The 25264-nt window shown below is 42.0% G+C and overlaps 2 protein-coding genes across 3 annotated transcripts in view; one reads left to right on the top strand and one right to left on the bottom strand.

Annotated features, from left to right (window-relative positions):
* The window catches only part of macrod1 (mono-ADP ribosylhydrolase 1), a 113240-nt gene that overhangs the window by 21484 nt on the left and 66492 nt on the right, over positions 1–25264 (top strand). The gene's annotated exons all lie outside the window — the stretch shown is intronic.
* flrt1b (fibronectin leucine rich transmembrane protein 1b) lies at positions 1727–8508 on the bottom strand. The gene is made up of 2 exons (XM_034597195.1): positions 7890–8508; positions 1727–5191 (listed from the first exon to the last, which is right to left on the bottom strand). Exon 2 carries the CDS (start codon positions 5174–5176, stop codon positions 2978–2980), a length of 2199 nt encoding a protein of 732 aa, XP_034453086.1. The 5' UTR covers positions 5177–5191; positions 7890–8508; the 3' UTR covers positions 1727–2977.

Consider the following 25264-nt stretch of genomic DNA (forward strand, 5'->3'; position numbering starts at 1 on the left):
GTCATAAATCATATTATTAATCTGAGCCTCTCATTGATTTTTATTTTTGTTTAAGACATCCCAGTGTATTATTTAAACTCTCCAGTCATTAATGAACCCCACGCAGACGGACACAAAGAGAAGTCACAAAAAACTGCTTTTCCTCAAGTCTTTATTCTTCTGCATAGAAAAAAGACGACAGACCGATAAATGGAATAGCGTTTTGCACCCATTTCTATGTTTATACATAAGAGTGTTTTCATTACCACATTTTTAAAGGAAAAAGGATTTCTACACAGAATGAAAGGGTTCTTCAGTGCTCTGTAAAAAAGAAAAACAAATGCAGACATAAAAAAATCAAACCTCACATCTGAGCTCTTCCAATATTACTCCTGCACAGTGGCACAGGCTTGAACAGAGGAAGAGAGCTACTGAAAGCAAGAATGGGCTTCAACACTCACAGGCTCTATCTAAATTGGGCCTCCCCCATCCTCCCCTCCACAGCCTCACTCTTTATTTTTTCTCTCTCCACCTTCTCTATAAATCTCTCACTTTTTGTTAGCGGTGTCTTTTGAAGTTCTTCCTCCCTTTACAGTATATTCACAGGGTCAGTGGAAGGAGGTGCCGTGTAGCTGGGTAGTGTGTTTACATTGAACTACACCGTGAAGCGGTCAGGCTATGATCCCTGTTATAACACAACGGTATCGATGCTGTGCCAAGACCGAACTGGACGACCACAGTCAACCAAAGTAATTTATCTCCCAGAATGCACCACATCAAGTCTGAAATTTCAATTGTTACTATCATTAAGAATTAAAATACCCTCTTTTAAGATGGTATACAATGAGATAATTTTGTAGAACTGCAAATAATAATCTGGTCTTTTAATTGTCAAGAAATTGTGAAGAAACACCCTTTAAAACTGCCCCAGGTGATGACTTGTTTAATCTAAATGATGGTTAAAACATTTTCTTATTCACAAGAAAAGTAGAAAATACTCTCAATTAAGACGGGGGAAACAAGTTTTAAAATTTTTAGTTAGAAAATGATTGTTGCAGATTCAATTTATATTGATTCAAAATAAACAGGCAAAGCTACTTGATGACAACACAGGAGTTTAAACAGATGTTTACATCATTGTGATGAAGTTATAAAATTTGTCATTTGGTCTTTATTTTTTTCCAAAAGCATCATGGTCATTTGAGCTATAATCTGTTATTCATTTAATAATATCCAAGTCCAGTAATCCTCTATGTATATACATGTTGTCTAATCATACCCTATTGTGTATAGAATTTTTTTCAATAAGATTGAAATTAATTATTTGTGTGTGTAATTTTTAGCCAAAAGACCACAGTAGTTTTGATTTCCACCAAGAGATTATTAGCTGCTAAAACATTTCTCTTCAAAGTTTTATTTAATAAATGTAGCCAGCCTCCAGATGATAATGGGTTACTATTATAAGACTTTTTATTTCTCTGTCTTCATTTGCAAATGTAATTTAATAATGAGACCAGTCCACAAGAGAAACTGGGAACATGCTGTACCTTTTTAAAATTCTGAGAGGGAGCTCTTTAACAGCCGCTCTTCACAAGCTTGTCATTTTTCCTACGGTGTTGACATTTTTTTGTGTTTTGCTCTGATTTCCAGATTTTTGAGTAAAGGTTGTAAACGTCCATGTTTTGATGATGAAACGTGTTACATAAGGTGAAAGCTCAGGTATAATTCTTTGAGTCTTTGACTTGTAATGATAATGATCACTCACTGGCAGCTGAAACATCAGTCTTGGAAAGAAGTGTGCAGCCTGTTATCACTATTTTTTGCTGAGTGCAGTCGTGGATACATGGTGGGTAGAACTTGAGCCATTTTTTGGGATGATGATGTTACATTACTCCAGTTGTCACCTCTCTGCTTTGCCCCGCCCGCACGCTTCTCGATCCCCCATCCTCTTTTCCTTTTGTGTGCTTTTTTACCTCCTGCCGCTGCATTTGTCACACGCCCTGCTTTTTACTTATCTGCCTTTTTTCTCCACTTTTCTGTCCTCACTGCCTTGAGCCAACACACCTTTCTCAGCGTCTCTGAGCCCAAACCGGCACCCTTCTCTTTCCCCCCTTGTCTTCTTTCATGTTCTCCCCCTCCATCCATCCATCCATTTATCACCCCCTCTCTCTCTCTCTCTCTCTCTCTCTGTCTCTCTCTCTCACTCTCTCTCCCCCTCTCATTAGTCTCCTCATGCTGTGGTTTGTGTCTCCAGTCTCTGTCAGGACTGTTATCACTTCTGTCAGCTCCCTTGGCGAGAACAAAGTCGTCCTCTGCTAACGGCAGACATGAGAGAAATAAAAGGAAAGAATCTCAGCCAAAAAAAAAGGGGCAGAAAGGAGAACAAATTAAAAAGCAGGGGAGTAAAACAGGGGAATGGAGGGGGCTAGAAACACATCTTTTCATGTCAACCATGATGCATTGTCATCTGTGGGTTATAACAACCATTGAATTCTCCCTCTGTTATCCTTTTTATCTATACAGCACAGAGCTTACAGTTGGTAGGGAGATACGAGAGCTATCGCTATACACATCAAGTGCCTTTTCCTCATATAATAAATATATCTCCTGCTAAATCAGCTAAGCCTACTATATCAACCTCAAATAAGTTACTGTGTAATATTATGAGCTTAGAAGAACAGTAGGTTTGAAAGACACTGAGATATCCAAAAGAGAAAACGTAACCATTCATAACTATAAGTAGAGCTGAAAAGGCCTACTGTATAATGTTGTATACAGTAGCAGAGTATAGCAGGACAGTAACTTCTGTCACTCAATAGCAATGCCCAATCAGCATTGCTAAAATCAGGCTTTTCTACTTAACAAACCAATCAGAATTGAACCAGCAGAGGCACAGAGGGTACTTTGGAAACCAAGGACAAAATGGCCAATAGCCAAGGGTCGTCATCCTAAATGGGACCTCTGGCATACATGGCTTAGGGACAGTGTCCCTGTATCATCACGTGTAGGCATAATCTATGTCGGGGATACCACCATCTCTGTAGCCACGGTTGGTGCCGTAAGTGACATGATGGTGGCTGGTTTGGCTGAGAATGGTGCCATTTAGGCTGCCAGCCCCGTGGGTGCTCCGGTAGGTCCCGTTAGCTTGGGAGGAAGAAGAAGAGGAGGGGAAAATGGTGTGAATATAGGTGACATCCTCCAGCTTCGGTTGGAGTGGCTGATGGGCCATAGTTGTCATCTGAAACCCTGGCGGAGGGGCCCTGATCTCTAAAATGGAAGTGTCTTTCTTGGTGCCCGATTCTACATAGTCATCATAAGTTTTTCCACCTCGGCCCCTGCTGTATGAGCCCGAGTCCCCGGACATGTAACCTGCCCTCTGTCCATACCAGCAGAAGATGCCAAATATCAACAACAGGCTTACCAATGCTGTAGCACCCCCTATGATCCCAGCTAATGGCAGGGCTGTTATCTCTGAGTCCTGGCCCTCTTTATCTGACCCCTCCCCTCCTGAGCTAATCAGAGCATCTCCAGTCTCTATTTGAGCACAGGCAGGGGCTGAGTCTTTACTGTCTGTGTCCATGCTGCCAGATCGCGATGAACCCATGCTAGAACCCCCAAAGGAGTGCTCCTGTCGTAGTGGCAGCAGGCAGATGAGGTAATGTGAGTGTGGGCTGAGCTGGTTAAGGAGGTACTGTGTCCTCTCCCCAGGAACCAAAGTCTCCGTTATTGAACCAAGAGATGCACTGCTACCCAATCTCAGCCACGACAAGCGGAAGGAGGGTACTGGCTGTGGACACAGCCAACTGACCACTACACTGTCTGAAGAGAGATGTTTTACAGTCAGCTCCAAGGCCTCTCCAGATATCTGTCCTCCTTCACTGGGAGGCAGAGGCATAACAATGCCCGGCCGCTTGGCTCGCAGGGTAAAGAGGGAACCTTGTGTGGAGACCAACAGAGAGGAAGTGGTGGTGCTGCCATGTGGAACTGAAGCCACTGCTTGGCCGCCTCCAACACCATCTTCACTTCCTCCATCTTTTTCTGCTGGGTTCACCCCGACTCCAGTGCTGGGACCAACAGGAGGGCCTTCACACTGCTCCATCAGGTCAGTTAGGTCTCGCAAGAGCTGGCCCCTTACAGGCTCAGGCCCTTGACAGGTCAGACCTCTGACTGTCACTCCTGCCCCCCGGCTGTGCAGCCAGGCGTGTAGCCAGCGAAGGTTGCACCCACAGTACCAGGGGTTTCCTCGCAAAAGTAGCATCTCCAGGCCTTCTGTGTCCTTCAGAAGTCCTCGGGGGAGACTGGTCAGATTGTTTCCTGACAGGTCCAGCCTCTGTAGCCGCCGCATCCCATCAAGTGCCCCCCTTGGTATGTGGGTCATTCCATTGTCTTGCAAATGGAGTCTTATCAGGTGAGCTGAAGGCAGTTTGACAGGTGGTGACTGCAGGGCATTCCTGACCAGTGACAGCTCAGTCAGGTTGGAGAGACGGGAAAAGGTGTCATCTGCAATGCGTGTGTTGGCCAACAGGTTCCCATCCAGGACTAAGCGCCGCAGTGACGAGAGCCCCCGGAAGGCATGTGTGGGGATGGTGCTAATTCTGTTGTCGTCAAGTCGCAACTCTTCCAAGGAAGCTGGCATGCCCGCAGGGATGCTTGACAGGTGGTTTCGAGACAGGAACAGCAGTCGAAGCCGTGGAGTCCCCGAAAAAGCTCTCTCCTGGATGCTAACCGTAGATATAGAGTTATCATCCAGGTGTAAACGTTCTAGCAATGGTAATTTGGCCAAACTTGACCGCGGTAACGTTCGTATATTATTATCCTGCAAATGGAGCTCTCGTAATGAAGGCGGGAGGTGTATAGGGAATTCATCTAATTGGTTAGCATACAGGTAAATCACTCGTATGGAATTACTACGTTCCAGTGAGGGAGGCAGTCCGGCATTACTCAGCCGGTTGCTCTGCAAGTAGAGGATGGCAGCTGTTAACGGTAGTGGAGGAATTAGGCTGAGGCCACGGTCGTTGCAGTAGACAAAACCCTCATCACAGCGGCACACTGAGGGACAAACAATGCCCTCATCTCCCTCGCCCGTCTCCATGGCAATTGCCGCTGCCGCCAGTTCCAGCACCTCAGCCAATAAGGTGAGGCACAGGAGAAGCAGAAAGAGCCAGTCGCGGAGCTCAGCAAGACTCTCAGCTGCCATGTTGGTACACAGCTCCTGATTGAAAGAGAAGAAATCAGAAAGTGGATTATAAATGGTGCAAAGGCTGTAATTCAAAGAGGCATCTCTACATTCAACAGAGAAAGTAGAAAGAGCTGTTGGTAAAATAATGATTTAGACGAACCACACAGTTGACCCTTCTTTAAAATTCCTTGACTACTACTTCTGTTTTTTCGACATACTGTTAAAAGTAGTTCTTTTTATCTCTAAAGTCTAGAAGATTTGTGGATTGAAAAGTCAGATGTAATTTAGACGGCCTGTCCACTATTATATGGGTCAGAGCGACCAAGCAGAAGACAAACGGACATATCGAGGCAGAGTGCGATGAGGGGTGAAGTAAGTGGGCAAGAAAGATTACAAGAATGAGAGGAGGCAAACGGACAACAGAGATGGAGAAAATTGGACAGTGACAGTTGCAGAGAGTGAAAATAAGTGAGGAAGATTTTTTTCCCCAGAGATTAACTGAAATTGAGTGAGTGACATGAAACTAAAATGAAGGGGAGATCGGGGGGAAGGAAATCAGATTAATTGCCCACAGTGCTGTTGATAACGTTGAAGACAACAGAAGCACTAAACTTGTTATGACTGCACTACAGTTAACCGCACTTAACTGCACTACAGTTATTAATATATAACATAAGTAATGTGTAAGGAGAAATAGAAAAGCAACTGATTGTACATATATTTGGTTGTGACTAAAGCACACACACAGAAATGCACATACAAATCAGTAAATATACAAAGCACACAGCTTTCTCATACAGAACAGTCTCAGTACAAGCTGACATGTATAATGCATGTTTTGTCTTGGTTGTTATTGTTCGTGAAATTTCTATAAATTATTCACAGCACTGGTCCTGAAATCCCCAGAAATGTTTTAGCGAGATGTTTTACAGAGAAACATTTTTCTGCAACATTAATATGTTCCTCTGTCGATGTTTTGTGACTTGTCTCGAAGCGAATTTCTGACACCAACATCAATAACAAAAATTTACAATTCAGATAAAATGATCTCTGTGCACTCACATACACTGAACATTATTTATAGAATATGAATAATATACAGTGGTGAAAGTTGTGGAAATTACATTGTGCCACACTCTTGTTTGAACTCTTTCTTCTGAGTCGCCTGAGGCAGGAAAATGTGCCCTGACATGAAATGCTCGACATGATTTGACAGCACATTTGATAAACAAATCCTCTAAAGGCAAGTATATTTTTTCTCCCCCTCTGTACATGCAGGCATGTGTGTGCGTGTGAGTTCATATGTGCACTCAGTGCTAGATGCAAAATCGCCCCTTGGCTGTAGTCAAAATCCATGCAAAGCAAAATAAGAGATGGCAACAATAGAAGAGATGGAGGGAGTGGGGCGGGGGAGAGGGAGGGATGGTGGCGAGGAGACAGATGGAGTGTTGGACAGTCCGTCAGAGGAGGAGAGGGGAAATGAGTTCCTGGCAATGAAGGCTCAAGTCAGTATCAGCTGAGTTTGCTGCAAAAAGAAAAATGGTTCCAAAGATTGGTCGGGTGTTGATTTTTTCCTGTAAGATAGGTGTAAAAATAGCTACACTTTCTGTACCTGTACGTAGCTGTGTGTGTGTCTGTGTGTGTATGTGAAACAAGATCTGTATCAACAGCCACCAGCTCCTGTCTCAGCTTGACACAGGCGCTGTTTGATATGGGTGACAAGGAGGGTGCCACACAATTTGGCATGGACCCAGGATATTTCTCTGGTTTCTTAATAGTATTTTTTTGAGATTAGATATGACTATTTTAAGCAGTCCCAGCTTTTGAGATACAGAAAAAGTGAGGAGGAGGAACATATGCACACAAGAGGGAGTGTCAAGGTAGGAGCAGAGACCATATTGGGAAATGCTCCATGAATATCAACTAGCATATGCTTCCGTGCCACAGTTTCCCTGGTTTCCTTTCATAAATATCCTCTTGGCACAAACCTTTATGTGTGTTTTTGCCTACATGCCAAAGTCTCCTATCGACACGTCCTCTTAATGATCCTCTGTTTTCTCCGCTTCCCGGCTCGTTCTCTCATTCTTTCCAACTGTCGTTCTCCTTCTCTAACGCTGCGCTCCTCTTTCTGCACCTTTATTTTTAATGCCATCTACCTCTCCACATACGCCCACCCTCACCTCCATCCCTTAATAATCTTTTAGTATATCCACTCTCAGCTTTGCTTACAGAAGCGTCCGTGTAGTCATCCTCCTCTTCTCCTCCCCGTCTCTAACAATTTTGTTTCCTCTGATTTCCTCTTAAGTCGTTCATTGACTCCTACACACTTAGATTTGATCAATCAGCTGTGTTTCAGTCCTCCTTTCCTTTCCTCCTCTCCTCCTCTTCTCTCCCCTTTTCATTTAGTTGCAGCAGACCCCCCTCTCCACCCCACCTCTCTTTTTTCCCTCCCACTCCCTCTTGGCCTCAGTGTTCTTGCCTCCGCATTCCCCTTCCTCTTCCATTTGTGGTCCCCCCTGCCATAAAAAAACCCAAACATTTCAATCATGCTCTGAAATAAAAGGCTTTGTTGGAGAATAGAGCCTGTGTGTGTGTGTGTTGTTTTCCTATTGTGTAGCTGACAGCTAAGTGTGGTTTTCTTCATTGCAGTGAATGCAGGTGATGTGTGTGTGTGTGTAATGTAGTGGAGTGCGTGTGTGTTTAAAAGGTGTATTGCCGAGGGCTTGCTAACCTGCTCAGTCTCTGTGCCTTTCACGTCCGCCGCTGCAGTTTTGTTTTTTCTGAATCAAGGTTTAGCGTGAGTGTGTCTGTATGTGTGATTGAGGACGTCGCTCTGGATCTCTGTGTGTAAGCTCAGATTCTTTGAATTGTTCAGAAGTGTCGCCTCGTTCCTTCGGGCCGTTGAATCTTCCTCAGCTTGGGTGAATGATGATAGGGATGATGATAGCCTGTACTCCAGGGCTCCGCGAGCAGCGACACCAGCATGGCTCAAAGCCGCCTCGGCACCCACATTTGTGTTTGTGTGTCCTGCTGCCAAGCTCCCTCTCTCTCTGGGTATTTTTTTTTCTTTTTTGGTAAGGGGTTTTTATGCCTGCCAACTCAAGTCATCTTCAATGGGTGTCCAGAGGCCTAATTCTGAAACAACTCCTCCACACCCAAATGCTACAGTCTGGCAGACAGCCAGAAGATGGTTGGGGGCTCAAGGGTCCTTCTTCGAAGTCAAAAGTAATCCTGGATATTCATGCAATCAGTGGGTCATGCAAAAATAGGGCCGTGTCGTTCTACGCTTGCTTTGAATTGCCAGGTCCTGGTCTTAATTAATGAGCAGTGGGATGAGAGTTCGTGGGATTTTCCAGTGCTCACAAAAATCCAGTAAAAAGGTCTTTAGGAAAATTTGATCCGTTATTATTGGTTGTATTGTCACAATTACGACAACATAAATTTCACAGTTTGGTGATGGTAATAAGCACGTTTGGAGGCTGTGATGGACAGGTTGACCTGATGCTGAATACAGGCTGTAAGAGTTGGGCTCTTTTCCTCTGTTAAATGTTTGATCGCTTCTTTGTCACTTCACACAGATCCACTTGTGACGCAGCGAAGCCTAATGAGAGTGTTTACTGTCTGTAGTCCACAGTTGCGCTGTGATGATGGTCGGTCACGTGGCTCGATGTGAAAAGTTCGCCCACAGATTAGTGAAGCGGGCTGCTGTCTGTTATCCTGAAGGTGGACGTCAGTGATGTTTGCTTCAGCCGGAAAGCTGGACGAGTGTCACCGAGCGCCAACCTGGAAAAGAGAGAAGACAAGTACAGTCTTAGATTTGTCATTCAGGATTTGGAACGCATAGAAGATCAGCATAACACAGACTAGAATTTGTATTTGTTTGGCTGCATGTTTTCCAATAAAAGTTATGAATCTGTTAGAGGAATTATTTTGTGTTTCACAATTTAACATGCAGATGTAAACATGGCTTAGTCAACATACCTAGTTACTGAGGTGCATGAGATTCAAATTTGAGAGGTTTGAAGAAATGTAAGAATACTCGAATAGTTCAGGAAATTGAACATATCTGTGGCTGATTACCTCACACCATCAACATGTTTTTACTGCAAAAATAGTCAAAAACTGTCTCAGCAGCTTACATGTGTTTAATGCTAAAATAAATGTCTACTTTTAAGTGTCTGCATAAATGTCATGTCTCAGTTCGTTTTAACACCAGCTTTCTTTAAATGGCACCAAGACGCAATCTTGGGGCTTCAACATTGACACAATATGGAATACTAAAAGGCACAGGCTAAATAATTATCCCCATCAGAATTGTTATACCGTTTAAAATTAAGTACCTCGTGTAAATATTCCTGAAGGTCAGTGCTGCATCTGCGCACCACTAAGCTCCCAACGGACACAAACCTCCCATTAAGGTGACTCCATGTTTTATATCTGAGTGTGTTTTTTTTTACTCGCACAAAGCTTTGGAGCTTTCATTAACCACCACGCGCTAAGTGCCTGTGTCTTGTTGCAAAATCTAAACCCCCTAGTGAACGCTGGCTTTTGAAATATAAGGTTTTCATCAGGCATACTGAGTGTACAGAGACAGATTCATCAAGACCATTAACTGCACCGCTGCTCACATTCGTCTGTTCACTTCATCCCAGAGTAAGTAGACTACACAGCCAACTGGGAAATTATCATGCAGTTTGCTTAAACACAAATAGAGACAAATAAAGCTGTCCTCATTTTCATTTTCAAAGAACACATGCTGTAGCAAGGGGAGGAAGAGCTTGGTCAACAGGCTGTCTGTGCTCGTGTGCATCCTTGAAGGGTATTTAAAAAGGTCGTAAATTGTTCAGCAAACATCCTAAATGCAAGTGTGTGTGTGTTTGTTTTAGGTGTTTTAACTGGTTCCACAAATGGACTGGTCTCTGTTAAAGCGGGTACAGTTTAGAGGGGAAGTTATGTGGTTGCTGTGGGTTGAAGTTGGCAGCGTGTGTTGAGATAAATTGTCCTTTTAAAAAAAACGGCTCCAGACTGATATCCAGTTTGTGGCATAGTAAACTGATTTATAAGTGCAGAGTGCGGCTAACATGCGAAATGGAAACAGCTCGACATGGAGGACAGAATGCTAAACAGACATTGGTTGCGAAATGCGCCGACATTGTGACTGACGCTTCAGGAGAAATTAGATAATGGTCTGCTCAAGGACAGTGTCGATGTATCGAGAGCTTTATGTTTGCTGCTAGAGTAACATTATAAAGTGCTTCACCATTCCATTCATTTGTAATCCACTGATTGATGTCTAATACTTCAAAACGATTAAGGCCTCTTGTGTTAGTATTTTGGGCCAAAGCTTTTAAGTGGCTTCACATTCAAATCATAATTCAAATGAAGATTTTTAATTGGATGCCATCAGTCATGTATTAACAGTAGATGTCGCCTTTAATAACAGTAGCTGTCGCTTTAAAACATGTCCCCTTAATTGGTTGCAATGTCTGGTCCAAAAAAGACCCTCTACACTCGCCACTAATCTTCACCTACCGCAGGCAAAATGTCTGCCTGCGTCGGACAAGATGTGAATATTGAACATCAGCAGCATTTCTACAGCTCGCTGCCATTGCCCATTAGTCATCAATATGTGAAGCTCTATCTGCCGAGTGTCGTGGCTGTCCTTAAAATGTTTTCTGATGGATTCTCAAAAGCAAGCTTTGCTAGGGGGAGTGTGGTGAGGAGGAGGGAATTATGGAAGTATGAATCAGAGCAGGGATTTAGGACTCAAGTCATCTAGAAGAAGGTAACGACTGAAAAGTATGTTTGTCGCAGTTTTAATTTCAGCTCATTGTTGCAGCAGTTTTATCACCTCTCAAAGCAAATATCTCCCTTATGAATAAGCGATGTTTATCGAAGACCTGAACATACCTGTGAACATCCAAGACAGAGATTAAACGTACTGCAGAAAAAATTAAATGAAAACCTTGACACAGTGCCAGATGTCTTTCACTGGATCACAAAGAGCTTTGAGTGCTCTTTGAATTTATTGCATCTTTTATAAAAACTTACAACCATTTGATGTTAAAAAGGTGCCGTTTTTTAAAAGAACACTTAGTAGAATATGTTGTAAAGTTGGGCATTAAGGCCCCAAAATTACAAAACTATAAGACCACATAATCAAAAATTAAGTCCAAGCCAAGAGCTGAGCAAACACTAAAGCTCAAACTTTAAGTACAACTATAATGGCTCTCAATTGAGTGCATACTTCCACCAGTCCCCTTTTGAAACCACATTTAAATTCACTAGAATCAGATTTTTATTTGGATCTAATGGTGAAATGTGTCTCATTATTGCAGGTCTCCATATATTCTGTAGGACAGCTCCTTACAGAGACACAGATAGTTAGGTAACTGCTCTGAGGTTACAATAGGACATTAAAAAGGTAATTTATTTTAAGGTACAATTGCTCAGTAAAAAAGTGTTAACTATTTCAGTATTTTCCTTTAATTTGGTAAAACTTTTCCAACAATTCCAGCATCTTCACCTCTGCCAAGGACGTTATGTTTTCATTTCCGTCCATGTGCAGGTTGGTTTGTTTGTTTGTAGGCAAGGCTACGCAAAAACTAAAAGATAGATTACCACAAAACTTGGTGGAAGCACGTGGTATGGGCCAGGGGAGAATCTTTAACATTGTGCGATAGGGCGTTTGTCATAACAATAACTGGATCTTGATAAAAGAAATCAGGCACATTTAGGACACTGATTTGAAGTGTGTGAAACTTGCTGCAGCTTTGGTGGAGGTATGCACTCTGTGTGCCATTCTAGTTTCTTCTTACTATTAGTTTTTATACAACTCTCACACCGTTAGTGAGGAGGAGAAGCAGTATTAAAGAGAGCAGTTGCCACACTTTGGGCAGATGACCCATGCAGTGTTGAGGTCAAAAGCATTTCTCACTGACCCTCCACTGTGAGTCTTTTCTGTGTACTCGTTTTTTTTTCTGCATAACAGGGAGCATCTCATTCCTCGAGGGGACAGAAATCACTCTGTTCTTGTGAGCCAGTCAATGACAACTGTGCATCCTGGAGGCACACTACAGTATGTGACTTTCACTGTGGCTTCAGTGCCACTCCGAATGCTCTCCCTGTTCTGTTTTCCTCTTTCTGTTGTACAATATCAATTAGATATTAAGCTTTTTTTTTTCCTTTGCTTGATGAGGAGACCGGTAGAGGAGGCTCGTAGTTATAAAACTGAATAAACTGAGAATATTAGAAGAAATACACAGATAAAAAAATGTAGCCACATCAGAGCTACAAAAGAACGCACTATAACAATAACCCAAATGTGTGATGTGTACAGATGTGGCAACACGTATGTACAGACATGTGGTCAGAGCATGTCAGGAGTCTACTTGTACAGTTTACAGATGAAAGAAAGATACTCAGAGGAGACTCTGGTACTACACATGCATACATCTTTGCTCTGACAGAAGGAAATGATGCGAATGAGACTAAGAACCATCTATGAGTGGATACTCGAGTGTTTCTGACAATTTCATCAAGAGTGAGAAAGAGGGAGAAATTAAATCTTTTGTTCTTTCAAAGTCTCCTCCAGCTGACCTTCTATCTGCTTTATCACAAATTTGAAATCCTGTAGAGGGTGATGGCAGGACATTGACACATTTCCATTGCCATCCCACCCCCTTGCCTCCATCAGGCCCTTTCAGAATAATTCACAAAATGGAAAAGCACAGAAAAGTGACAGCTGTGATATTTGGCAGTGCGCTCACTCTGTGCACTGTAGGGAGGTAGGAGCTAGGAAGTGAGGGAGTAGGAGCTAGGGATTAATAGTTGTGGGGCTGGGGACCAAAGTCTGAGTACTTTGTAATCATGTGGCTGCCTAACCCCAGTGTTAGTGAGGTTGATGAGCATGCGTCCCTGCTGACACACACTCTCCCTACATCCACTCTGCTGAATATTAATATGGAGCAGAGCATCCCTCCGAGCCCCATTGTCAGACGGCCCTATTGTTCTCCGCTGGCCTTTGCCTCAGTGCGTGTGCATGTGTGTGTTTAGTATTAAGGCGTAAGTTGGTCTACATTGTGTGCTTATGCATATTATGCCCGTGTCTTCATCGCATGTGTGTGTCGGCTGCAGCAGAGCAGCAGTTATAGTGGCAGTGAGGGAGATGAGGGGTGTGTTTTGCGGCCCACCATGGCCCATAAAGACAACTGGCCTGAGAACACTTGGACCCGCCATCAGGGCCAAACATTGGCAATTATTTCACCGAGAGGCACTATCTGTAAAATGAACACTCTCATTAAAATCGCAAGGAGTGTGCACATACACGTGTGTGAATGTGTGTGTTTGTGTGGAGGGGGCACACATGTACGCCCACACAAGTCAATTTAGAGGCCTGGCAAATATATGGCAGCACAAACGCTTGTCTTTCAATCCAAGTGTAATGTGCCTTTTATGATGTTTGACTGTAGATGTGTGCTTGTGGATGTGTGTATTTACACATTTCTGTATGTGGGCACATCTGTGACTGAGAGTGTGTGCACATCTGTGTTTGTGTGGACGTGCATATGTATCTGTATGGATTTATGGGTGTGTGTGTCTGAGTGTGACTGTTTAACTACCCCGCACACGTAACCTCCCCATCTCTGCCTCCCTGTTTCTCATTTACTGAGCCAGAGCCAGAGAGAAGGAGTGTGGGGAAACAAGAAAACAAGAGAGAGAGAGGGATAGAGAGAGGTTTATACAGGAAAAATGAAGTGAGGCTGGAGTAACAGGGGAGAGAGGAGAGACGGCAGAGAGGAGGGAAAGATAGAGAGGCAAAGGCGAGGGGGGGGGGGTGCAGAAAGAGGCGGAGGAGGAGGCAGCAGATTTATGAAGCCATTGGAATGTAATTTGGAGGCAGAAATTACTGTCAGACTGAGCACGGTTTAAAGTCAGTGAAGCCTGAATCCAGGGCCTGCCTCTATGTGCGCGTTTTGTGTCTGTGTGGCAAGTATCACAGACAAATGGAAAGCAAATGTGATGCAGGATAATGCCACTGAAGCTCTGCAGTTACTTGTCATACACACTGAACGCCATGTATGTGTGTGTGCACGCACATTTTTAGTGCTCCATGCATGAGTGACGTGAGTACTTGGCATAAGAACATAACCCAGCATTCATATTTAACAGCTCATATTTCATCTATGCTTGAAGACACAGATACACACACACACACACACACACACACACACACACACACACACACACACACACACACACACACGCTTGCACACGCGTGGTCGCAGGCACTGAATTCTTGTCAGGCTCTGAAGGCCATGACTCCGGCAGAATCAGTCGCGGGTGTTGGCGTGGACAGAGGATGGAGGGTGGGGGAAGGAGGGGGTAGCAGAAAGGGGAGAGAAAAAGACAGAGAGAGAGTGTCAAGGATACACAGAGAGAAAGGTAGAGGTGGGAAATGAGAAAGAGAGGGAGAGACTGGAAAGAGGGGCTAAAAAGAAGAGGGAGAGGATGTGACTAGCTTTCTAACACAGCTACACACAGCTTCCATTTAGCATGGGAGGGAGGTGCAGAGACAGGGAGAGATGAGGAAAGCGACAGAGCAGGGATAATCAGCAAAGATCTGAAGGGAGGGGAAGGCTTGATACCGTGTTTTTTCCAATCACTTCCAGCCTCACTTTGACACTGGGCTGTGACACGCACACACAGACACACTGGGGGTTGGTTTTTTTGGTAATTTTTACAGTTAAAAAAACATGGCTTCTTTTTATTTATTTTTTTGTCAATTAATTGCAACAGTGTGACTCAATACTTTTTGACCTTTCTAACCCATCTCAAAGCCCATTTGTCACTTATGTCCATGAGCAGCTGGCCACTGTTGATTTTGAGAAACATTACTCAAACTGGAGTAAATAGTAGATTTGTCTGGGGGTTATTTTCAGTAAAGCATTGATACACATTTGAACTTGAGATTATTTAAGGCAGGAGGACAGTGTATGTTTCACTGATTAAAAATAGACTCGAGTGTCTGTCACCCAGACATGGACCCAAGTGCCAAATGCCAGCAGATTTTCCATTAAGCAAAAAACTGTTGGTAAATGTTTGTACCATAATATTCATGTTATTTAACTCTATCCTGAGAAGCTCTACTGCTCTGTTTCCGTCCACCCAGGTAATCTGTGAAGACCGGCTACTCTATCATCTGACCATAACTTTAACCAAAGAATGAATGAGAATTGAGTGCATAAGGCTAAGGCCCAACACCCCCTATGAAACACATTTAAATTCACTAGATTCAGATTTTCATTTGGCAATAATTTGCACGCACTCATAAATAGCAGTCCCTTAAACATGCCTGAGTTTTTTTTCTACTAAGATCTAGGGCTATATGACCTCAAATCAATATTACGATCATTTCAAACTTTTACCTCGATAATGATTAATGCCATTTTGTTATTACTCACACGTAGAACTGATCTTTATAAAAACCTGATGAATATGTCCTTTATAAGCAGGGTGTCGCTTCTTCTGCAGCAATGAGGTTAAAACAAAGCGTTGCGTCACAATCTGCAGAAGACCTTTGCCGATGAAAACAAAGCCCCCTTGGTGGAGTTAACAATAGCCAATCAGAGGTAGGGTGTGCACTAAATGCACCAAATTAACTGCTTTGAGCCGTCAGACTGATTAACTGTGTGCTGCCTGTATGTCAAAGACAAAAAATTAAATATGAAATGTCTTCCCTAACTTATTCCTGCTCCCAGCTCAGAAATGCCTTCCTCTGCAAAACATGGCATTTGAAATGGATGATTGGCTGTAGGTGCCTGTCCCAGATCATTTATAGGATGACATGTGGACACTCATCCTGCCTGAACTGGAGCTGCTTACTGCTTCATCCAGATTTGGAGCCAAAAAGAAAAAAAAAATCATGCACAAAAGGCTTTACAACACTCCTTCAGTAAATTGAGCATTAATCTGCTCCTGATGCTCAGACACTCGCACATGCAAGTGCAGTGTTTTAGCACAGCAGTAAAGTAACTTTGAAGTGGCAGTGATGAATCAATGTTCTTCACTTTTGTCTCGCATTTGATCCATTTGATGTGACAAAACCATGTTTTCTTTAGGTTTTAATGAGCTGGTAAAAAATAATCCACGGTGAAATGTTATTCTCTAGTGCTCCCATTTACAGCTAAGGACTAAAATCCCTTGAACAGGTTTACATATGATCAGATTTATGTAATCGGATTACAAAAATCTGTGTACTTTGACTTTTTAGTTTGGTCAATCTCCCATCCATTAACATGGAGGAGGCAGGATTAATGACATATACTGCAGCCAGCCACCAGGTAGTGATCAAGACTTTTTTGCGTCATTTTAAGACAGTGGGATATTGTCCATCTTTATATACGGTCTATGGTTATCCCATACAATGCCACCTAATGGCCAGCTGTTGTAAGTGTAACAGAAATTTCTAATAACCAATATGGCTGACAGACGACCAAAAACGCTGAACCATTCAGGAATAACCTTCCAGTCCCTCTATAGAAGGATACCCTTGTAGATAAAATAACATTTATTAATATCATTTATGATGAATTATAATCTGTAACTCGCAGTGTTTTAACAAAAAACTATATTTTATGCCGATTTATTACATTTTATAAAAAACTGTTTATGTCTTCATGTTTTGTGGAGCTCAGGTGCAGGTACGTGACAAAAAGGCCAAAAGAATAGACGACGGAATACCATCCGAGTTAAGTGAGGATGATGCTAGTGACAGTGATGATGAATGGCTGCCAGCAAAAGAAGCATTAACAAATACTGGTAATAGTGACAGTGGAGCTGGGGGAGGAGAGGAAGCACTACACGATAGTGCTCAAGGACAAAGCAGAACTGTCTGGAAAGCAGAATATTGAGGGAAAGTGAATATTGAGGGAACAGAACCAATAGATTTCTTTATCGCTCTATTTCCTACTATTTATCTGATAAATGCAATGGTGCACAATACAAACTCGAATGCACTCCAGAATTGAAAACAAAATCTGGCCTTGACAAAAGAAGAAATTCGCAGGAAATAAAATGGACAAACATTGAATTAATAAGATCAAGAATGTATTGGTCATCAGAGGAAGGCCCCCCTGTTTTGATTTGATAGAAAATGGCATGGAAGAATAGAAATACATGCAGAGTTCAACAGGGGGAGGCTGAGAGAGTCGAGGAGCTAAATGAGGGAAGAGCGAAGAGAGGAGTAGACAGAATAGTCAGAAGCAAATTTTACATTGCTTTAAACAAAATTATAATATGTTAAAATATGTGAACGCTATAGGTTAACAGCATTAGATGCATATCATTTTTTATAGTATTCACATAATATATCATTTTATTTATTGGTTTAATTTCTAGGGATGAAAACTCAAATGCCTGTTGTCCACTCGAGTGCATGGATATGTGGAAAACTCTCAAATTAATTTTCCTGCCTAAAGAAGAATAAAAACACGTGAAAAGTGAGGTTTTCATAATTCACGTATGAGAGGGTTAACGCTGTCTGTAACATTTTACGCAGATCTCTGCCTCAATGGTTTGTGCGCCACCAGGCTCGATCAGCAGCTGCTCCTCTAAAATGGATGCCTCTCACACACAAATACACACGCATGCAAAGTTCTGCAAATCTTTTCCATACAGAAATAAACAGCGACACACTCATCGTTTCTCTTATGTAAACTCACACACACCCTTACACGCACACTTTTTCTAGTTCCTTCGACCTGTGAACTTGCAGTGACTTTCTCTCTTTGTCCCCGACACCCGCGCACAGACACACTCACACACACTCACACACACACACTCACACACACACACACACACACACACACACACACACACACACACACACACTGCTCTTTGTTCTTTTAGCCAGTGATAATGATAGCAACAGCATTATGCACTGTGACAACACTACCTCCCACTTATAGAGCAGTTCCCACCATGGTACGTCTCTCTCAGCTCACTCACAAGAGTGTTGAGGTCAATTATCTCTGAATTTGCTTATACAGTAGGCCGTCACGTCCGACACCTCCTCTTCCTGTTCACTGTTCTTCTTTTTCTATTTTCATTCTGTTCTGTCTGCATCCTTTTTGCTATCATCCTCTATTTGCCAGCCCTTCTAGTTTTCTTTCTCTTTCTTCTTGGATTCTTTGTTTTATTTTCTGTCTTTAACCATGTCAGATTTTCTTTCTTCTGACCTTTCTCTCATTATTTCATTATACAAGAATAGTCTTTTTCCATGATAGTTTATCATTATATAAATTGTGAATCTATCTAAAATATGACCAGGAAGTGCAAAAAGAAAAAATATTTGAATAAATAAATTGGACAAAAATCGAAAAGGCAAAATCTTTATCTTTACAGCTAGATCTCATACCTTAAGTTACAATTTAAATATTTCAATTTAAATCCTTAATTTTTAACACTACCTTTTGACACCATGTCCTGCTCTTAAAAAACAGCATCAGATGTACTACAGAGGTGACGGCATTCACTAATGTCACAGTGAGATGTGAGTATTTTTCATTGCTCCTTGTGCCTGCGGTTGGTTCTAATTACTGGAGAGATCTAAAGCACTTCGTCAGGTCACCTTCACTTTTTGTGCTTTTTTCTCCTTGTCGTTGGAAAAGCTTTTCAGCTCTGTGACCGGTAAACGTGTGTTTTGTGTCAGACTTAAAGTAAAGTCAGCCTCGTCTAATCTGGGACTGTCTCGTCCACTTTAACCAGCCACAGTACTGTCACACCTCCTACATCCTGTTTCTTCACAACAGCTCTTTACATTGCAGCTGCTGGAACTGTAGATCTGTCACTAGTGTGCCGACTTGAAAAGGTTTCCTCAGAGGCTGAGGTCGTCTCACCTGTCGAAAGTTTTAACTTTAGATACATTAGTCATGTCTTTGTTGTGATTGGGCTATTAGTACTTTGTTAAGCAATGCAGGTTATCGACTGTGTATCAAAGGATAATAATATAATAAGAATTTCCTTCCTGTGGAAATTTTCTATCGTTGTCACGGTTATATAATTTTATCATCATCACTACTCAGTCCTAACATTTACATGTAGCTTCAGTTTATTTCAGTTCATTTATTGGAGAAAAACGTTGCAAAGCAAAAAAAAAAATAGATAAGCTTTTACATTAAATCCTTTCCTGCTCCCTTATCTGTGTGTGTTGGGAGTGTTCCTCACTGTGACTACCTTCTCTCCTTTCTTTCCCTCCACATCCTCTGAACAGTAAAGCCGGAACACAAACTCCAGCAGTGATAAGATGAGAGGAAGCTACTGAGAGGCAAGCAGTGCAAATGGGAATTTTCAATAGATGGGTCCTGAGACCTATTGTCAGAGGGAGAGAGAAGATGATAAAAGAAGTGAAAAGGGGTGAAAGAGAGAGGATAAAGAAGAAAAATAGAAGGAGGGAAACATAGATGGAGGCGGACAGGGAGACAAAGTGAGCTGCAGAGTTTCTGCCCTGGAGGAAGCTGGTTTCCGAAGAGGGAGTGAACAGCAGAGGAGGGAGTAAACGAGACTTTGAGAGAGAGATCGAGCGCTGCTGGAGAGAGAGGAAAACGGAGGAGGAGAGGAGGAGGAGGAGGTGGGGAAAGACGGGAGAAAGGAGGTGAGGAGGTGAAGAGGGAGGGCAGCAGTAGAGATGAGAGAGAAATAGGTAACCATGAGATGGAAAGGCACACACACACAAAAACACACACCCACCCAGAGTGAAGGTGCCTTGCAAAAATATGCTGCGAATAATGAAAATGCTGACGGCTTTATTTTAACCACAGCAGCTAGTAATTAAAATAGTCAGATCTCACACTGTGGGCTACAGAGACAGCACACAGATTTTTATTCATAAGCGGTAAATAAACGGTATTATCTCTGAACACTGCAGCCTTGGGTGCTGACAACATATTCACAGCGCTGTGAGCTCCAGTCCAGCTACTTCAACCACTTGCTTGTCCTCCAACAGCGTTGGACAAATATGCAGGCTTAACAACGAGCGTACAAATTTTCTGACTCAAGCAGCGGCTAACCAAAAGTTCCCCATCTTTCAATTAAAAGTTGGGCATTTTAATGGCAAACAGAGACTCTCATTTGAAATGATTCCCTGTTTCTCTCCCAGCATGCTAGTCTTGACAGGATAGAAAAGCTGTCTGCAATTACACCATGGGACAGTGAAAAGCCAGTAATACTCTCGCAGATGAAAGCTTTGAGGTCGTGTTGGCAGCTCCTTGAGGCAGGGTTTCAGTGCAGGTTTTACAGACTGTCACCCCTGAAGCTGTGAGTCAAAATCCTCCCACACCATGCACGGATGATTTCTCTACTTAACCATCTGCAATAGAGGGACAATATTTATAAAAGCCTGTTTAGAGAGGGGCCTTCATCACATCAGCAGACGACGTGAAGAGGCCAGCGTCTGAATGAAACATGAGCTGCTGTAAACTCTGGAGGATGTCCGCACACTTGGACATCTTCCTGACTTTGCCTTTCAAATTTGAAGAACCCAGCAGGAGATTGTTCGGCTCAGACATGTTAACAACAGGAAACTGTCGGTAACATTCAGACGAGAGGTGACGTCTGGGTAAGACGTGACGTATAAATTTGGCTTTGGAAATCACGTGTTTTTGTTGACAGCACGTTGACACAATCGTCGGCCCTTAACCCTAAAAGCTCTCCGATTTTTTGTCTTTCCAAGTTGACAACTTTGAGAATCTACGGACTTGATCCTTCTGTATCCTCACATGGACTTGCTCTGAGATTTCCTTTTTACAAGGGGGCTGGCAGGAAAACCTCTGCAGAATGACATTTGCGTTCCCACACACACCACCTCCAGATGATTTCAGGAGATTATTCAGAGTTCAGTGCATTTCTGAAAGCAGCTATAAACAGCTTTAATATTGGTTTGTTATATCAGTCTAACACTGGAGAGACTTCATTAAATTTATCTGTACCAAAAAACAAACAAACACAGTCATCTGCCTGCAATATTATGTGCCAGGAGATGCTCTGATATACCCCATCTCTCAGCAAAACACACACTTCCACACAAGGCCCAGCATGCATACACATTGTCTCATGACAGTATGTGGATAAATAATCCCATTAAATATGATGGAGGGTTTTTCCGGCTCAAAGCATTTGCACTCTCCCTCCATCTCTTTTCTCTCTCTGTCTCACTCGGAATGAGGTATGCACAGGAAGTATCAACAGACAGGCAATTTACGGACCGGACACCCTCACACACACTTAAACACACACACACACGCAAAACAGTCCACCAGAAGGCACTCTTAGATAGGATACAATAACTCTTGCTAGGTTGAACTCAGCACTTATGCCTTTGCAGAAGAATCCCTGGAGTTCTTTGCGTGTGCGTGTGCGTGTGTGTGTGTGTGTGTGTGTGTGTGTGTGTGTGTGTGTGTGTGTGTGTGTGTGTGTGTGTGTGTGTGTGTGTGTGTGTGTGTGTGTGTGTGTGTGTGTGTGTGTGTGTGCGCGCGCGCGCCTGTGTTAACAAGTTATTTTAAATCCAATAAGACATGAGGTACACATGGCCTCCTGGTGGCAGGCTGTGGCACCTTTCTGAAGGTTTGAATCCAGCTGACAGGCTTTGTTATCTTTCACCCTCCAACACTTTATCTCTCGCTCTTTATTATTTCCTGTCACTCTCCATTTCATTATTATCTTGGGAAGAAAAAAAGATTTCACTGGAGCTAAACATTTTGAGAAGAAAAGGAAGAAGTTGGGGCGTGAAATATGAGTGAACAAAAAAAAAAACGATGCAACTCCTGGCAGTCTGTCAGTCAGCCGTCGTTCCATTTTCGCTGTGTTTACCTTTGTTCCTCATTATAAAGAGACAATGAGCTCACTCCAGAAAAGGCAATAAGGTGATTATCAAAGCTTATTCAAGCGCAGAGTCAGGCACGAGCCCTGCATACCTGCGAGATCCATTGCAATTCAATTCATCAGGTCAAATGCGTATTCGTCCCAGTCGTCCTCACAATGAAGCTCCATCTTGTCATGCTTTGAGTGAGAGTGCAGCACTTTCTCAACACGGCTCAATAATTGGCTTTTTTTTTACACTTACTTTGTTCTTTCATCAGATTAGATAGCGTGGCTGTGTTTGCTGTTCACCATATATTTGCACACCATGGCATCACTGTTCACAGTGATGCCATGGTGTGCAAATATATTATGTGCAAATATCAGAGACATTGTTACATTGCTATTGATGAAAATTACATTAAACAAATTATTGATATGATTGGTTATGATTTTGCAGATCAAATACAGTTCCTAATAAAGCCTGAATTCCTGAAACAAGGACTTTTATGTCTTTATCTTTTTATATTTTATGTTCGAGTCATGACACAAACTATAAATAAGTACAAACTCAATATAAAAAGTTCATGTTCATAAATAAGATGATGAATGGCTTTTTATTCCCCAAATAACCACTAGCCTCTGGCCATAGGTGCTTGATTCGTGCATTAATACTTTAATACTTGTCCCACTTCATTAGTTTTCTCAGCCTTTGATCCGAGAAGGATCAAAACAAAATCATTATTTTCCTCAGATGAACTCCTCGCCAAAACAATTGCATCGTTCGTTCATTCTTTTATCAGTGGCTATGTTTTCCTCTCCGTTTTTTTCTTTTTAAATCTGTTTTCTCCATAGTAAGAACAGCAATATGTCAGAAATCTTAGCTGTCAATGAGGGGAAGGGCTGATCTTCCATTGCAGATGGCCGACAGTCCCTGAATAGATGGTAGCACCTTGCCTCACACTACTGTCCCAATGTCTCTGCTATAATTTAAATTATAAATTCTCATTGTTAATATACTCTTATTATGTTGTTATGTGAGTTATTATGAGATGTATCCTGATTAAGTTATTTTGGCTCAATCTAACTGTTTTATATATATTTTTTATATTGAGTATCTGCCAATAATGAGTCTTATACATAATTTGTCACTTAAACAGCCTGTGTATCTGACACAGCTGTTAACTAGTTAATCCCACACATATAATCTATGTAATAAGCTTCTTGCTGAAAGTCAAAACATAAAATCTATGAGCTTAATTTATGGATGAGATAATCAATGAAAGCTCATTTTGGAGAATACAATCTCCGACAGTGACATGACGTCTCACTCTGTTGGATTTGTGGAAAGCTGCAGAAACACTCATGGTTGTACAGTGGTGTTACAGAGTGACTGTTTTTCTCTCGCATGCTATCATCGACGAGCACTGACGGTGATGTGCAGAGAAAGCACAAACACACTACACCCATGTTTAATTCAGACCCGTCATCAGGTTAATTAACTGAAGCTGAGACTGGCACCACCAGCACGTCTGTTATTTTAACCGGCGACAGCGGCGCTCAGCAGGTAAAAAATGAGATAATTTGTAATTATTTTTCATTAACCTACAGTATAAACGCTTCATGACAACAGTTTGTTTTTCGAGTGTGAGGTATTAGTGATAGTGTTACTGGTGTTAAACAGTGACAACCAAACGGTGTATATCCTTCCTAAAGGTTAAATGGATGGTTGGTTTGTAAATCAGTTGATCAATTATCAGAAACTATTGTGATAATCAGTTAATTAATTTAGTAATTTTTCAGGCTGAAATGTGAGGATTTGCTGCTGGTCTTTGTTGCATATTATAGATAACAGAACTAGACAAGCAATTTGAGGTAATCACCTTGAGCTCTAGGAGATTGTTATGGGCACATTTAACTGTTTTCTGACAAACTGTAGATGAAATGAGTAATTGGAAAAAAAGTGGCTGATTAATCATGAATTCTGAATTCCCCGACTTTTTCCACATTAGTGTCGTGGAGGAGGAACATTTTTGTAGTCTACAACCGAACCTCAATCTTGCTTTAGCATATCTTGCTATTATATTTACAATGTTACACACTGTATATATAAACACATGACTGTATCAGAGGTCATTATTTGCGTTTCTGAAAACCCCTTTGTAACAAATCTCTTCTTTTTTTTTTTACGAAAACATTACTGTTTTGAATACAACCATTCAGTCTCTTTTTGTATTAGTGAGACTAATCTCTTTAATTATAACTAAAATAGTTAATTGAATTGATTTTACAATTATTTAGCTCATTTTTCCCGGCACCAGTTAATCAAAGGTGCCAGTGTTTGTGGAGGCGTGTGTGTCTGGTTTAGGTTAAAGAAGAGAGCAGGCGCTGTGAAGTCGTCTCTGCTGCTCAAACAACAGCTCATCTCTGAACTTGTCTCTGTGTGACTCCTACTATCTGAGACCTGCATCTGCCACACTATTTCTCTGCTTCTGCAAATGGACTGACACACAGATATACTATATATATATGCTGTATATATATAGCCATAATCTAAGTAACGCAGCCTAATGCAAGGCCATTGTTTGCTATTGTGTGTGCTTGTGTGTATACGCCTTTGTGTCCTAAATTGTAAAAACCTCCCTTTGTGTAATGCATCTCTCTTATCTGGCATCTAGTGTGTGATATATGTATTTCAGATTTTTCTGAGATTATATTTATTTTGTTTTTTCGAGACAGTCTCAGCCAAAACATGGCATAACCTCAATTATATAAAAGCAGCTGTTTCAGCGTTGTATGCCTCCTACAATAGATTGCGTAAGCCATAATCTAAGACAGTGAATAGACCTACATAGAATCCATTTTGTAACGTTGTCTGAATACATCTGTTGGTCCTCTTATCTCCAGCTCTACAAATTGTTCGCCTTTTCAAACAAAGCAAAAGAAAAGTGGATTTCACTCTTAAACAAACACAGAGTATTTGTCTTATATTTTCATGTAAAGCTAAGTAGACTATGTCATGCATATCAAATTAACTATATCAATGATGTGCTTGTGCACCTTATCATTGGTGCCAGAAGGTATAAGCTGACTGTATTAGCCCAATTGCACCTGGTACTAATATACAACATGTCACATACTAGATGTATCTGGATAATGTGAATGTATGTTATTGCAAGCTGTGCATGCAATATTATCACTCGTTTGGAGTTGAACGTCTGGCCACCTGGCTAATGTGGCCACCCTTCCTCC

The sequence above is a fragment of the Hippoglossus hippoglossus genome, chromosome 10 (genome assembly GCF_009819705.1).
Source record: "Hippoglossus hippoglossus isolate fHipHip1 chromosome 10, fHipHip1.pri, whole genome shotgun sequence".
Taxonomy (NCBI): Eukaryota; Metazoa; Chordata; class Actinopteri; order Pleuronectiformes; family Pleuronectidae; genus Hippoglossus; species Hippoglossus hippoglossus.